The sequence below is a fragment of the Morus notabilis genome, unplaced genomic scaffold, assembly GCF_000414095.1.
Source record: "Morus notabilis unplaced genomic scaffold, ASM41409v2 Scaffold1460, whole genome shotgun sequence".
Classification (NCBI taxonomy): Eukaryota; Viridiplantae; Streptophyta; class Magnoliopsida; order Rosales; family Moraceae; genus Morus; species Morus notabilis.
Window position 1 is genome coordinate 252,452 of NW_010362372.1, and position 16,179 is coordinate 268,630.

Consider the following 16,179-nt stretch of genomic DNA (forward strand, 5'->3'; position numbering starts at 1 on the left):
TTTTTCAACCATTAAAGAACAGAATTAAAAATAATAATAAAAATAAATAAATAAATAAAATGTTTCTAATTATCTTCATTCTTTCCATATAATTAAGGGTTAACTTGATAAGGACGGAAATGTGGAAGGATGAATAGGATTGGAATTCAGAGGAGTATTAAAAAAAATGAAAGATTGTAATTTTTTTTTTAAAAGTTGTTTGATATGATAGAAATAAATAATGATAACTTTTCAGTTATGGTGTTTTTAATAATAGAAAAAATACTGTTCATTAACTTGAATTTGAGTTTAAAAATTTGAGCTAAAAGGGGAACTTGAACTCAGATTTTAGCCTCAAATTTTACAAAAAAAAAAAACCATAAACTTAAATAAAGTTGTAACTTAAAAATAAATTTTTATTTTTTGAATTTGAATGCAAATAAAGAAGCTCTAAATTTTCAAAATGAGAAATACCATGGACTGTCAAAAAAAATACCACACAACAACTCACTGGTGCTGCAACATTATTCAATTTTCATAATGGAATCTCACATGTGCGCAGGTACTCTATAAAAAAAGGCGCAAACTCGTAAGGATAAGCATTACAAAGCCAAACAGCTATAGCCTCCTCAGTCCTCTGCTGAAAAAAAAAAAGAAAAAAAATGAATCCGACAAAATCAAAATCCACAAGAAACAACTCCAGCTCTCTTGTGGTTCTTGCTCTATTCTTGCTTCAACAAAGCCTTCCTCATAATCTCTTTCTTGTTGAGGCTACTTCTACTAAAGTATGAAATATGAATTAATCATGAATTCTTCAAATGAACATGATATGTTATTCTATATATATACATATACATATACATATATATGAACTGGTTATAAAAGAATCAACTTTTTCGTTTCAGGTTCACATTGTGTTCTTAGGAGAGAAGATGCATGATGATCCTGTAGCAACTAAGAAGTCTCACTATAAGATGCTATCTGACTTCTTAGGGAGGTACGTATGTATATAAAAATGATATATTTATATTGCTACAGTGTTTCTATTATTATATATTAACATGGACAATAGATGTAAAATAGTATAATCTCTACTTAATTTTGTAATTATTGAAGCAAGGAAGCTGCGAAGCAGTCCATTCTCTACAGCTATAGACATGGCTTTTCCGGGATTGCTGCAAGATTAACAGACGCGGAGGCCAAAGCTATAGCAAGTATGTCATAATTTTCAAGAACTTTATCACTGTCTTCCTCTTTTTTTTTTTCTCTTTTAATTTTTTATTTTATTTAAAAGATCCATATTACTCTAGGTATGTATATATATGTATATATATTACCACCATATATACATTGATGATTGCAGAAATTCCTGGAGTTGTGAAAGTAATTCCAGACTACATTGTCAAAGCTCATACGACTAGAAGTTGGGACTTCTTGGGAGTCCCTCACAAATATTCGCCACAAAGTCCTTTATCTAACAATCTGGGGCAAGGAACTATTATTGGTGTGGTTGATTCAGGTTAGATACATCTATGTTACTAATACCCGATATATTTGGATAATGACATTAAAGGCACTATGTTTCTTTATCATTTTATTGTATATTAAGCGATGAAGTAGTAATGACATTTCAAAGAGCTCAAATTTAACTCAAATTTGCATCACATATATATATATATATGTATATGTATGTATATAGGTGTATGGCCAGAGTCTGAAAGTTTTAAGGATGATGGCATGCCTCCAATCCCAAAACGCTGGAAAGGCATCTGCGAAAAGGGCCAACAATTCAACAGCACAAATTGCAACAAGAAAATCATTGGCGCTCGGTGGTTCGTAAAAGGATTTGTTGAATCACATCAATTAAACAAAAGTGGAGTCAAAGATTATCTATCGGCAAGGGATATTGGTGGGCATGGAACTCACACAGCCTCAACTGCCGCTGGGAATTTTGTGAAAAATGCAAACTATAAAGGACTGGCAGCGGGAGTGGCGAGAGGCGGAGCGCCTCGTGCTCACTTGGCGATCTACAAGGCCTTGTGGGAAAGTGGAAGAGGCGCTTCATCTGATATTCTAAAAGCAATCGACAAAGCCGTTGACGACGGCGTTGACATCATATCCGCCTCTCTTGGCTCGACCGTTCCTCTTCTGCCTTTGGATAAGGATCTAACTGCATATGCTGCTCTCTTGGCCACTGCAAAGGGCGTAACCTTTGTTGCAGCGGTCGGGAATGAAGGTCCCGTCTCGCAAACTGCTTCAGACGCCTTTCCTTGGACCATAAGTGTTGCAGCCACCACAATTGACAGAGCCTTCCCAACGGCCATTACCCTTGGAAATAACCGCACTTTCTGGGTAATTTAACGAAAACTGAATTCTTCATATCCTATGAATTAAATTCATCTGAAATAACGTTGATGATGTAAATTTTTTTATTTTTATTTTTTAAAATTTTTTGTTGCAGGGCCAAGCCCTTTCTTTTGAAAAAACTACAAATGCTTTTGCTCAACTGATATCGTCCCAATTCATACTTGCAGACAATGCTACCTCGTAAAAAGACCTCGTCTGATATATTAATATTTATTTCGATTAATCCTGCTATATATTAATTGATTTATTTTGTTGATTAATCCTGATCTTACTATACATAATATTAATGTTTGTACTCGGTATTTTTGTTGAAGCTCGAAATGTTTGCCTGGAAATCTGAATTCCACATTAACAAAAGGGAAAATAGTGCTTTGTTCGTCATTATCAAGTGACATAAAAGTAATGAACGTAGTTTATGCATCAGAAGCTGTACGTATAGCAGGAGGAGTTGGCGTCATACTTGCACAGCCATACTCTGATCTGAATTCAGAATGTAGAATTCCATGTGTTGAAGTTGATTATACGACAGCTGCAAAAGTCTTCAACTACGTTGTCACCGCAAGGTAATCGAAAACGAACATTTCATACAAAATTAAATTTTCAAATTAGCTAATTAACGACAAAGAAAATATTACTAATTCTAGCTTATTCTTCTTATTGATTTGTCTTCTATGAACAAATTAGTTCTCCAACTGCAAAGTTAAGTTATCCAAAAACAGTTACAGGAATATTGCCATCCCCGAAAGTAGCGACTTTCTCATCCAGAGGACCTAATTCCTTGATCCCGGAAGTTCTCAAGGCATAGCCACTAACTTTATATATCAATTAACTTTATAATTAACTACATATACATATTTATTCTTAAAACATAATTTTTATGCTTAGCCGGACATAGCCGCCCCGGGAGTGGATATCTTGGCTGCAGTACCAGGAGGTAAATATGAATTTATGTCAGGAACTTCAATGGCATGTCCACATGTATCAGGGATTGTAGCTCTCATCAAATCTGTTCATAAGGATTGGTCTCCTTCTGCCATAAAATCAGCTCTTATCACTACTGGTGAGTCAAACTTAATAACTCAAAGCTCGAAACGCCTAAACTAACCTTAAACCAGTTTATTATCTAGTTTATTTTTCATGTTTATTATGATCCTATAACTTTTTTTGTCTGCTTTATTTCCTACCTTCTTTTGATTTTTTTAAAAAAATTTTGAATTGCATTTTAATTAAGCAATAGAAAAGAAGGTCAATGCCAACTTAATTTCGATGTCCCATTTTCTTTTTGATTTTTATTTTTATTTTTTTATTTTTTGATAAAAAAAAGTAAAATAATTTTTCAATTTTACAGCAACGGAAAACGGAAAAAAAAAATCCTAAATTTAGTTTTAATTTCATGCAAATTGCAGGGTCTCAAGTTGGAACAGATGGATCATACATATACGCAGAGGGTCCAAATCGTAAACTTGCAGATCCATTTGACATGGGTGGTGGCCTAGTTAATCCTGAAAAAGCATTGGATCCGGGTCTCATTTACAATGTCACTATAGAGGATTATTATCAATTCCTCGTCTCAATAGGTTTCGTTGATGCATCGATTTCGGTTTTAACCGACATGAGTATAAACAATTCCAATCGAAAAGGCTTCTCTGCATTGGATTTAAACCTTCCTTCTATAACAGTCCCAAATCTGAGAAATGGGGAGAAAGTAATAGTGACAAGAACTGTGACAAACATTGGAGATGTAAATTCAGTGTATAAGGCTGTGATCGAGGCTCCTCCAGGCATAAAAATAACGATTGAACCTCAAAGTTTGGGGTTCAATTCAACCATTAAAAGCTTGTCGTTCAAAGTTAGCTTCTTCTCAAATCAAAAACTGCACGGATATTACAAGTTTGGGAGCTTAACTTGGAGCGATGGTAAGCATCTTGTGAGGAGTCCTATAGCGGTTCGTGTCATCGCATTTAAATCATTTTCTGATGAATAAAATGTCACAAGTTTATTAGTACATTAATATGAGGCTGATTTTACCGTGTGGTTTGGCTTGTTTAAGGATTGTGTTTATCTCCCTTTATCTTGTTTTGGACTTTGTCGTATGTATGGCCTTTTATTGAAAAAATAAATAAGTGTTTTTGTAATTACCTTTTATGTTAAACTTTGAATCATGGTTTAGTCATATAGTTTGTATTAAATTACGAGATAAGTTCTTAGTTTAAATAATTTGAGCTAATTAGCATTTACGTCACTCATGTATATTTCACTTGTATTACATGTTTTCTATCTTCCCATCATACCAAACGACATAAAGATGAAAAAACAAATGAAAAAAAAAAAAAAACTTCATTCCTTTCCTTCACATGTTTCATTATAACACAGAGTACCAAAATAATTTTATTCATGTAAAAAGTAAATACAACTCAACATTTCAGCCAAAAAAAAAAAAAACAACAATAACAACATTTTAGCCGAAAGTTTTGCACAAGAAGTTACACACTATTGATCCAATTATCGATCACTAGCATGAACATTAAGACGGCCTACCAAAGCCATGAATTTATTTAGTCATCATGAAAGTCGTCATCAATTTGCAGAACCTCATCAGTAATTCCCCATAGAGCCCTTGTTCTTTCAGAAACATAATCAGAATCCCCTGATGGGTAGTCTATTGAAGGATTAGTAGGCAAAATAGACTCACAAAGAAGGATTAGTGGGTCTACAGAAGGATTACATGATTACTCAACTCCACTTCTCAAAGATTGCAAAATAGACTCTCTGACTTGAAATTGGTTGTTTTGGACATTTATCACCCTCTCTATGATATTGTCACTAATCCTACTCAACACGGTACGTCATTTAGAGGTTTTCCATATATTTAAAAAAAAAAAAAAAAAGACAAATACTCGTAAGCAAACATTTTCTGCATTCAAGTTTTGGAAGAGTCAACACTTTTTTTTTTTATTTTTTTTTACGTACATGCTAACCCATGCATTTGAGGAATATTTAGGAAAGATGAGCACTAGGAGGTGTTTTCCATTGAAATTTAGATTTTTTTTTTTTTTTTTTTTAACTAAAGTGGTTAGTTCTTGTACAGAATGCTCAATGGTCAAAGAGTAATATTACTAGTAAAATGTCTCTCTAATTTTACAAATTTAACAGTTTCACAAAATATAATAATAATAATAATAATAAAAACAGCTATTATATGTATATTTGTAATTTGAGAGCACAATAGTAAAGAAACATTTCGGATGCATGATCTTTTTCTGTCTTTGTCTGAGTTAGAATGGATGACCTTAATATTGGAATGCATGTGACTTTGTTCACGTGATATCACGTGCCGCCAATGTCCAATATGAATAATCAGTGAGCCTCTTGATTAAGATATTTAGCAATTTTCCCCCCTTTCTACATAATCTAATCGATTAACAATTAATTAATTACGTCTTATATTAAAATACGAAAAAAAAATGTTGTTCTTTTTCCCCCTTTTTTGTGTGTATGTATGATATGTTTGAATAAAGATATAGCAAGTTTGGTGCATGTTTGCTTAAGGACTTTCACCTAAATTCGGAAAAAAATAAAATAAAATAAAAAATAAAAAAATAAAACAACTGTTTACTTAAGAAGTACGTGATTGCCTATTATTAACAATGAAATAACCTAATTAAAAATGGCCGATTATTTACAATATAGTAAGATCACACTTGCACACTGGTCGATAAATTATAAAGCCCTGCCTTTCAGCTCCTTAAAATCGTTTTTCTTTTAAGTCACAATAAAAATAATTACCTAATTATTGGTCCCTAGTATTGTAAAATCCTCATAAACTCAAAGATACAAACATGAAATGCATGTGCCAACCATTTTGTTTCTTTCTTTTTTGGTTCTGTTTTTTATTGAATATGTATTGATTTTTATGGACTTTAATTCATCACTAGATAGTTTATCACTGATTAACCAATTTATTGGAGTGACCAAAATTGATTAACTGCTACTGAAAAACGGTCACTTCTCCACACACACACAAAAAAAAAAGATTAAATTTTAAAAAATGTGGAAAAGATAACGGTCATTTGCGCTGAAAAAATTAGTAGAATGTGAGAAACAAAGCTAGAGCTGAGCTTTAAGCGCGAGAGGAGGGAAGGGCTCTCCCTTTAACCGCTACTTTTCTTGCAATGCTGCTACTTTATCGGTCCCTCTCGTCTGGTTGGCCTCGGGCTCAGAGATCGAGATAGAAAGGATGGGTTGTCAGCTGATGGAATTTCTTCTTCGATACCACTTTATGCATCTAATTTATTCCAGGATTGGTTCATTATAACCACTTGATCGACAGAATAGGTGGGAAGATGGAGTGAAGTTAGTCGATAGCTCCCATCGTTCCAGGGTTCGAAGGTCTGGATCCAAGGTCAAATAAGAATGTTTTGCTAATGCGGCCAAGGACAAAAAGAATGGAAAATGATTTCCGTACTAAAGATCTCAATAGGGGATTCATTGCCGAGATAAAAATTGGGTTATTCCGCTTGTTGAAAAACAAGACTGAAAAATAAGATAAATTGGAGAGACGAGGTTTTCTCGCCAACAACGTGGGATTTGACCCCCTGTTAGTTAGTATGAATAAAAAGAAAAGATAGTACAACCTACGGGCTTCTTAGCCAAAAGAAAAAACCATGGAAAAATTAGGGCGACATTCTTGTCGTCACATTCGCCAAAACTGTGAGAACGTTCAGCAATTATCAGAACACAATCCTAATACTAACAAAAGAAGATAGCCGTAACTCTAGATATGCATTTTATTAGGCAATAAATTGTTAAATGCCCATTCCATCAAATTTGAAAACATATAAGAAACGTATAAATACTATATTCTACAATTTTACCCACTTAGGCCCATGAAAAAACCAATACATCGCTAGTTTACATGCGAAGAAAATCTCCCACAAAAAATCCAAAAAAAAAAAAAAAAAAACTGAATCCAGCTAATCTTTTAACTGCTTGGCCAAAAATTCCAGAGGGACGTATCCTTTCTATTCCAGTTTGCAATTGCTGCATTATGTATATTTGACCCTCTACTAAAGGGATTCTGGACATTTTCTTTGCCTGCAAATTTAAGGAGTGGGAAATTACATGATTATTCTCATTACAGTTATTATTTCTTCCTTCTGAAGCACATTATAATAGTTAATATTCTCATCAGATATTCTTTTGAAGTAGTACAGTCCAGGCTCAGATGGAACATACCTAGGAAAACCACATTAGAGACAAGGAAATTGGCAGTGAGCTAATCAAGAGTTGAAGAACTAACCATACTTTTAAGACGATAGTCGTCCAAATAAGATTCCACTGAAAATAATAGCTCCAAACCACTTGTTGGACACAAATCTGGAAAAACGATGAAACATCAGTTAAGCATTTTAATGATGTTCAAAGCTAGAATAGAATACATTTAACAAAACATTTAGAGCACAATACAAATCTTTTTATGCAGGACCAGTGAGGGAAATAGAAAGAGAGGAGAGAGGAAGAGAAAAAAACAGAAGGGAGGGGAGAAGGAAACTAAAAAAAAAAAAAAAAAAAAAAAAAAAAGAACTAGGGAAAGGAAAGACGACAGAGGAGGATTTCAATACTAAGTGGCAATTCATTAAAAATAGTCTAACCTCAATTTAGGCCTGACCTATTGGTAGATTTCTTAGCGACGCTATGAGCAGAAACTTCTAAGAAGATTCCTGAACAGAAAACTTAGGAAAATAGTTTTGCCCTGATTTTAGCATAGAAGTGGATTGACCAATGAACCCTTAAAGCTACTGAATATTTATGAGCCAAATTACTTATTACAGAATACATTAAAAGCAATTAATAACTATCTTACTGAAAATTAACATCAAGTGAAAGTAATACGTACTTTCTATTGCAATCGGCTCGTGATGAAAGGTCAACTGTCCATATCTGCCACGCTAATTGTCCAGATGCAGCTGCCAAAGATGCATAATATGGCCATCCTGCTCAAAGGGAACAGAGCATTTTTTTCACAGGTACAGAAAAACATGATAAAGTATATAATTAACATGTAAGAAGAAAAGTTACCAATTTCGGCATTAAATCCACTAAGGGCAAGACTACCAATGCACGCAAGTCCAAACCCCGTAATCCACTTCTTGGTTGAATCCCCAAATCTCAAAGCTGTAGATTTAACACCAACTTTCAGATCATCTTCTTTATCCTGAATGGATGGTTAAAACACGCTAATTTCACCAAAATATTCATGTTGAAGATTTCTAATCTAAGGCAATAGTTCCCACTGGAACTCAACTAAGAATATCAAGCAATTGAAGAGAAGATGGAAACCCGCTCAACCTCTCTCTCTCTCTCTCTCTCAAATATCTTACTCTTGAATAAAGGACTTAATTCCAACAAAAACAAAAACAAAAAAAGATGATTCTTCAGCATTTATCTCATACCTGGTGTGCATATATCGTGTCATACACTAGAGTCCAAAAAACTCCAGAGACATACAACGGGAGCACTACAGCTGGATCAATATTTCCTTTAACTGCAGCCCATCCTAACAGAGCTCCCCAATTAAAGGTCAAACCTAGAAATGCTTGAGGCTACAATGCATAGACAAAATGAATCAATCAGTAAAATTTCATGACACTGTAGATTGATCAAAGGACAGAATAAACTCCAGAGAGTGTCAAAACAACAAGATATCTTTACCCAAAATGTCAACCTCTTCATGAGGGGATAGGAGAAGACTAGCAACAAAGATGAAGCCCCCAAAATACGGCTGTTGGAAATAGAGAACCAGAATAAGTTTAGACACATTCTGCATGCTGCATGTGCTAGCAGCCAACCCAGCTTAGACAGATCTATAAACTAAATGAGAAGTAAAAGAGAACAGGTTGAAGCTAATGTAATGCAGGGTTACTATGTAAGATGGCCAATTAAGTAAAATACAGAGGGCAGCTCCGCGGACACAAGGTTGGGGGTGAACAAGTCCTATCAGTGGGGTTGTTTAGGCCAGAGCTCAAGAATTGGCAATCGGCAATCAGGGACGGGATACTGGCAGCCGGTTTTGATTCCTTTAATGGGTTTACAATTTAGATAGGATCATTCACTGGGTACCAAGAGTTAAGTGTTCTCACTTTTTCAAATTCTTCTACCTACTTTCTGTGAACTAAGAGTTAGACATGTAAAAAAGGAACCTGGTAACCTAATTATCTCTTTCCATAATATTGCCATATCTAAGGATCCCCGTTTCATGTGAAAGCGTCCAATGAAAATACTTTCTCAATCCTTTCAACTTCTCATTATTTAAAACACACACACACAACACATCGTTAGAACACCAAGAGCTTTACAGAAAGATGGAATAATTAGCCGTTTATTTCTTTGCCTTGATGCATACGTGCAAACCTCACGTGATGAATTTTTATGCACTACTTTATGGCCAAGGGTTATATGCTTGACTAATTTGGAACTCAATTCCACCTATATGGCGACGGTCATATAACTACTCAATAAGTAGAACAGGTAATTTTGTGCAAGTGTGAAGAATGCTCTATCTTGTTATAGCCTGCAAACACAAGCTTGGGCCAATTAACATGTATCTATCGCTTTTCCAGGTTCTCACAGGGGCAAGATTACGGTTGTTGACATTTCAACATCCATGAACATATTTGCATCACCCAGGAGAAACAGTGAACACTATCTCTCTCATAGTCTATGTTGCAGAAATCTTTTTTGACTTCTCCACAGTTTCATGCTAAACAATCAACGTACAAACATCTCCAGCAGATCCACAAACTATACATGCCAACACACAAATTAACTTTTGGTACATGATGTGGAATGTGTGGCTAGAATCAAATGAATCTACTTAAATGAATCAGTATTAAGTAGAATTAACCAACTCCAAAAAGCACCACAACGAGGGCAGATAAAAAGAACATTAACCTATAATTATTCAATTGAAGAAGAAAACAAAGACCCAAAGTCAATTGAAACCCAAGAAAACAAAGCCCCTGAAAAGGTGTGAGGAGACCACTTGCAACTGGCCTCAACTTTGTACGTTCCACCTGCATTGAAAGTCCATATTACCATGCAAAAGTTCCAAAAGAAAAAAAAAAAAAAAAGAAATAATTGAAAGTATGAACCAGAAATTAAGGCCAACAGGAGTAGAATACGGCTATGACAAACTAAATAACAATTTAAAACCCCCTAAACTTTTTGTCAATATTCACTTCATGATCAATCACACCAAAAAAATAATAATAATATTGGGTAATTTTAAAAAATAAGCGTAGAAATTACCTTCTTTTTGGGCTTCCATCTAGAGATAAAGCCTTTTAAAGAATTTCCTTTTTATTATTTTGAACTGGAAGGATGTTATCAGTCATTAAATGGGCATCCAACTATCATTAAATGTGCCTCCAACTAACTTTCATCATCAATGAAAGAATGTTTATCAGGGTTTTTTGAGTATTTTGACAATAATGCAAGTAAGAAAGCATGGTCTTCCTTTCCTTCCACCTTGCAGAATTGGCATTCCACTGTTTACTATGAATAACCTCCCTTTTCCCCCCTTTCTTGCACATATATACACACAAAAGAAAGAAAAGAAGATGGAAAAAAAAAAGTGCCCGGAACTAGAATACAACACACAATTATAATCCCAAATCAGGTGCTCCCAAAAAATGCCACTTAAATATAAGAAGCTCCTATGTAACCCACTTTTCTTGTTAATCCTTGTAATCCTAATAGTTACACTCACAAAACTCTTTTATCTACTACAAAAGGAAGGTTTCTACATTAGTTTACAAACCTTACAACCCATGGTCTACGCAACCTACATCAGTTTGATCTATTGCCACGTTTCCAAAAGAGGTAACATTTCAATTACACTCAACGATAGGTCCTGGATTTTAATTTGGTAAAATACGAAGAGAGGGCTGCAATTTTGAACAGGAAAAGAAAGTAACAAATAAAAACAGAAACAGAGAAAGCAGTAAAGTCATTTCTCTCTTTTGAAATATTAAAAAATTTTAGATGACTTAAATTCAATCATTCCCCAAATACTTCAAACAATGAGTTATGAAAGTGCCTTTGATAATTACAATATATTTCCATATGGATCCAGTGCTTAATTTGTCCTTATGTTTCTGAAAAACCATTTTCTACAGAAAATGCACATCAAAAGTTGTAAGATAAGAGAAGGAACGCAATAAATAAATAAATAAATAAAAACAATACATATAAATAAAACAGACAGAGAGAGAGAGCATTTCAAGACCCTGGGTTTAGTGTAAGATACAGTACATACTACTAAATACAATTTCAAAATTGTGCTCGTGTGCAGATGCAGAAATACATGAACAAGCACCTATGCAGATTAATTAAGTTTGAGAATCACAATATGTTCACATCATAACAACAATAGGCGATCTAATTGAGATGCAATTTTTGTATATCAATATATGACTACTCCCAGAAACGTCTACCAGTATATGGATATCATTACTCCATTAGCTGTCAAACTGAAGTATCATACTTTTTTGACATATAAAGATCTTGACATAAAGACATCCATAAAATTGAAATGCATTTTGCAGGAAGTGTTATCCTAAAATGACCCAAGAACAAAAAAAAAAAATATGGGCTAATCTCACAAATTGTCCCTGAAGTTTAGCTTCAATCTCATTTTAGTCCCTCACTTTTCAAACGTCGCACAATTGGTTCCTGAGATTTTATTATATTTCAATTTCGGTCCTTCTGTTAGCTTGGTGTTAAATATATGACGGAATTTGTAGAAATTATGGACTAAAATTAGAAAAATATAAAGTTTAGAGCAATACGAAAAAACAAAACTTAATTTTCACATATATAGACCTAAAAATTTTAGTTATTTCTAATTTTGGACTCTAATTTACACAGATTTCATTAAATTTTAACGCCTAGTTAATGGAAGGACCGAAATTAAAACAAAATAAAACCTCAGGAACCATTTGCGTGACGTTTAAAAAGTCATAGACTAAAGTGGGATTCAGTGTAAACCTCAGGGACCATTTATGGAATTAACCCAAAATATATAAACCAACTCTAACACATGCTTCGAAGTTAACGGGTGAATATAGGATCGGACAAAGTAGAACTTAGTAACTTACCATTGTATCAATATCCCGATCAAGAAGATCATTGATAGTACAGCCAGCACCACGTAAAAGCAGAGCCCCACACCCAAACAAGGTCAACATCTTAAAATCAGGAAGGTGTCCCGGGGTTGCCGCCAGAGTGATTGACCTAGAGAATCAATAATATATGTATATATATTTAACAAAGTAACACATAACAGTGCAAGTAACATCCTTGACAGTCGACAAATGCCTACTACAGAGTACAGACTCAAGAAAAAAGAATGCTTCAATCCTAACAGTTCTAATGCAACACCCAGTTGGCGTATAAGTAGCAGTGAAGTAAATACTTCTACATTTCTCTGGCAAAATTCCATAGTTATTGATTTTTTATCATTTATGTCTTCTCCCTACTGCTTTGTCACCTACACGAACAGAGTTTTGCAATGCCTGATCCAAGGGTCGTAATTCAAACTTCAAAGGGCTTTTAACACTTGTGAGCAGTAAGCCCTAAACTTTCATCCTTTTAACTTTTTCTCTTAGCAATTTATCCCCTAAAATTTCCAAAAGTGTGGCAGTTAACTAAAATGTTTATCGAAGACTAAATGAATAATTCAGTAACTAAATTACAAGCTCAAAAGTAATTTTTCAAGGGCGAAAACGAAAAATAATGAGAAGTTGCACAAGTGCTTAAAGATATTAATTACTCCGTCTGAAATCTAACCCTTGCTAACGATTGAAGTTGCTATATGTTTCAAAAAAAAAAATTTATTTTCCCCTCAAAATTTAGAAAATGAGATTAACGGAATCGATTGACGTAAACCAAATAATAATAATAATAATAATAATAATAATAATAATAATCAGCCATTCGGAATACATCTCCATGTTCTCTACCAAAAAAAAAAAAAAGTCAAAAGCAAAAATACAGGATGCAAAAGAAGCCGTACCCCATATAGAAGACGACGACGATGTCGAAATGTGGCGGACGGAAACGGCGCCAAATTCGACGATCAATTTCCGGCGACCGTAGTAGAATTGCTTAGGCCATAGGAAAACCGGAATAGGAGGAGAAATGTGGAGAGGGCTAGGGTTAGGGTTTGGAGCGTAATGAAAGGAAGAAGAGATTGAGGAGGAAGAGGGATTCAAAAACCTACGGGTTCGGAAGGCACGAGAGAGCAAAAACAACGTCATTTTGAATTGGAATGCATGTTTTTAATGGGTCTGCATAGGAATCTGGCGAACATTTAAAACTTTGGTATTTTATACGAGTTTTCAGAAGCAAGGCATTCCGAACTCATTCAGCTGCTCCCCGGAAGTGGCGATTCCTACAGAACATAAGGAGGTCAATCAAATCAGAAATCAGAAATTATTAAAAAAGGGTAAAATCGATATTCCACGTTCAAAAAAAGACCTCAGGCTATAAAAAATCAATTTTTTAAATTATCAAAGTATATAAGACAAAAATGCAATTACCCATTAATATAGAATACCAAATTAAAATTATTCTTAAAATAAATATGCAAGAAAAAAATGAAGGGTAAAAAGGAAAACTGTTTGGTTTCTGCAACAATTCAAACCCTCCTGACTCAATTATGGACTCATTCATTCCATCGATTTAAATTTTTAATTTTAGATTTTTACAGTTAAAAGCTTTTAGAAAATGTAACATTTAACTTTTTTTGTTACAATTAAAAGTTCTCAAAAAATATCACATATCAGTTTAAATTAAAAACTTAAATCTGTAAAGCGAACAATGTATATATATTTCACATCCCAACTAGAATGGAAGCCATCCTTGGAAGAAATTAATGGGATTCTTACTCCAATTCTTACAGTGTGTTTTGTAGAACGGAAAAAGGATAGGAAAAAGAAAAGAAATTAGATGAAGGATTTTAAAGAAAAAAATAGAATCTTGTGTTGTTTAGTAGATAGGAAATGAGGTAGGAAAGTAGAAATTGATGGGTTCACTAATTTTAAATCTTTCTAACTTTAAAAAGAAAAAATGATGAAAAATTTTGATAAATAAATGAGATATAAAATAATTATTTTAACTTTAATCATTCATCATTTTTTATTAGTATATGGGTACTATTGTAAAATACAATAAATTTAACATTTTCTTTTCACTTTTTTTTCTTCTACCAAACAACATGAGATAAAATCTACATTCCACCATTTTATTTCCTCTACCTAGGTATTTTACTTCTCTTTCTTTCCTCTTTTTCTATAACATATGCCAAAAGTGGACAATCCAGGAAATAGCCCATGGAAACAATAATAATATGAGATAAACAAAATAAAATCTCAAGATAATATGGGCTTATTCGTTTGCACCTAAATTCAAAAAAGTTTAAACTCAAGTTATAACTTTATTCAGATTCATGTTCTTTTGTAAAATTTGAGTTTGAATTTGAGTTTTAACTTGAGTTTAATGTTGAAATCTGAGTTCAAGTTTCATTTTCAATTCAAGTTTTTAAACTCAAACTCAAATTAATAAACAATATTTTTTTATTATTAAAAATGCTATAACTTTTTCATTTTAATTCAGATTGAGATAATTCTTTTTTATACGTTCACAACGAAAAGATGAATAAAAATTCACCCATATACCCTATTAAAATTTTCTATCATCATTGAGTTTTTATTAAAATACTATATAAATATAAATTCAAGTTTTGATATACAAACACAAACTTAAAAAGATTCTCATCTCAAACCATAACTCAAATGTACACAACAAAATACAAATTCAAGTTACAACTTTAACTCAAATTATAACTTAAATTCAATTTAAGATTTACACTCAAGTCACCATAATTTAAAAATGCAACTGAACAAATTAAAAGTGATAATAATGAATGAAATAGAGGCCATTTGAAACTAACAAAGACATACATCAATCATCGGTCTAAAAACAACAATAAAAATAAAAAAGGAAAAAGAAAAAGAAAAATTCTGCTTTGAGCCATAACCTTGGGAACGCATATGACAAACACAACAAAAAATTGATCTAAAACAGAAGAAAAAAATGCAAAAATCGAGCCATAACCTTGGGAACGCATATGACAAAAGTAAAATCGATGAGAAAGAGATAAGAAGAGAAGGAGCCCTTAGTGTGCAATGCTCTTGGAAACAAGCGAGAGTGACGAAAACGATGTGTGGAGATAGAGAGAAAGAGTCTGAGGCCTCGTTCATTTCACTGATTTGAGTTTTCAATTTTAGATTTTTACAGTTAAAAACTCTCAAAAAAATGTCACATCTAACTTTTTTTACTACAGTTAAAAGCTCTCATAAAATGTCACATCTCAACTCGAATTGAAAACTCAAATCCGCGAAGCGAACGAGGCCTTAGAGTGTGATATGTTGGGAATGAGAAGCAGGAACGAACAGCTAAGGGCCTTTTGGAATGCATGGCCAGATTTCACAAATAACTCCTATACAAAACTTTTTGAATATGATAATGCAAGAATTAAAAAGGAAATAACAGTAAAGACCACAATTAACACAAAATTTCACAATTCAAAAATAAGCTACAAATGTAGAACAGTAAAAAAATAATAAAGTATGGCCTGTTTAATTCGCTGATTCGAGTTTTTAATTCAAGTTGAGTTAGATGTGACTATTTCTGAGAGTTTTTTACTGTAGCAAAATTCAAATTCTAAACTCGAATCGGTGAAATGAACGAGACTTCACAACTCAAGTTCTA

At 33.4% G+C, this 16,179-nt stretch overlaps 2 protein-coding genes across 2 annotated transcripts; one reads left to right on the top strand and one right to left on the bottom strand.

Annotated features, from left to right (window-relative positions):
• The first annotated feature begins 466 nt into the window (after window positions 1-466).
• On the top strand, window positions 467-4,485 carry LOC21397242 (subtilisin-like protease SBT3.9). Its single transcript, XM_024168010.1, has 10 exons — window positions 467-764; window positions 885-976; window positions 1,096-1,193; window positions 1,343-1,498; window positions 1,679-2,331; window positions 2,441-2,526; window positions 2,661-2,909; window positions 3,031-3,145; window positions 3,232-3,406; window positions 3,753-4,485. Exons 1-10 carry the CDS (start codon window positions 642-644, stop codon window positions 4,328-4,330), a joined length of 2,325 nt encoding a protein of 774 aa, XP_024023778.1. The 5' UTR covers window positions 467-641; the 3' UTR covers window positions 4,331-4,485.
• A 2,680-nt stretch (window positions 4,486-7,165) lies between these two features.
• On the bottom strand, window positions 7,166-13,664 carry LOC21397243 (4-hydroxybenzoate polyprenyltransferase, mitochondrial). The gene is made up of 10 exons (XM_024168032.1): window positions 13,421-13,664; window positions 12,742-12,832; window positions 12,504-12,639; window positions 10,297-10,418; window positions 9,058-9,127; window positions 8,799-8,948; window positions 8,425-8,560; window positions 8,243-8,339; window positions 7,646-7,722; window positions 7,166-7,440 (listed from the first exon to the last, which is right to left on the bottom strand). Exons 1-9 carry the CDS (start codon window positions 13,662-13,664, stop codon window positions 7,653-7,655), a joined length of 1,116 nt encoding a protein of 371 aa, XP_024023800.1. The 3' UTR covers window positions 7,166-7,440; window positions 7,646-7,652.
• Between the last annotated feature and the right edge of the window lie 2,515 nt (window positions 13,665-16,179).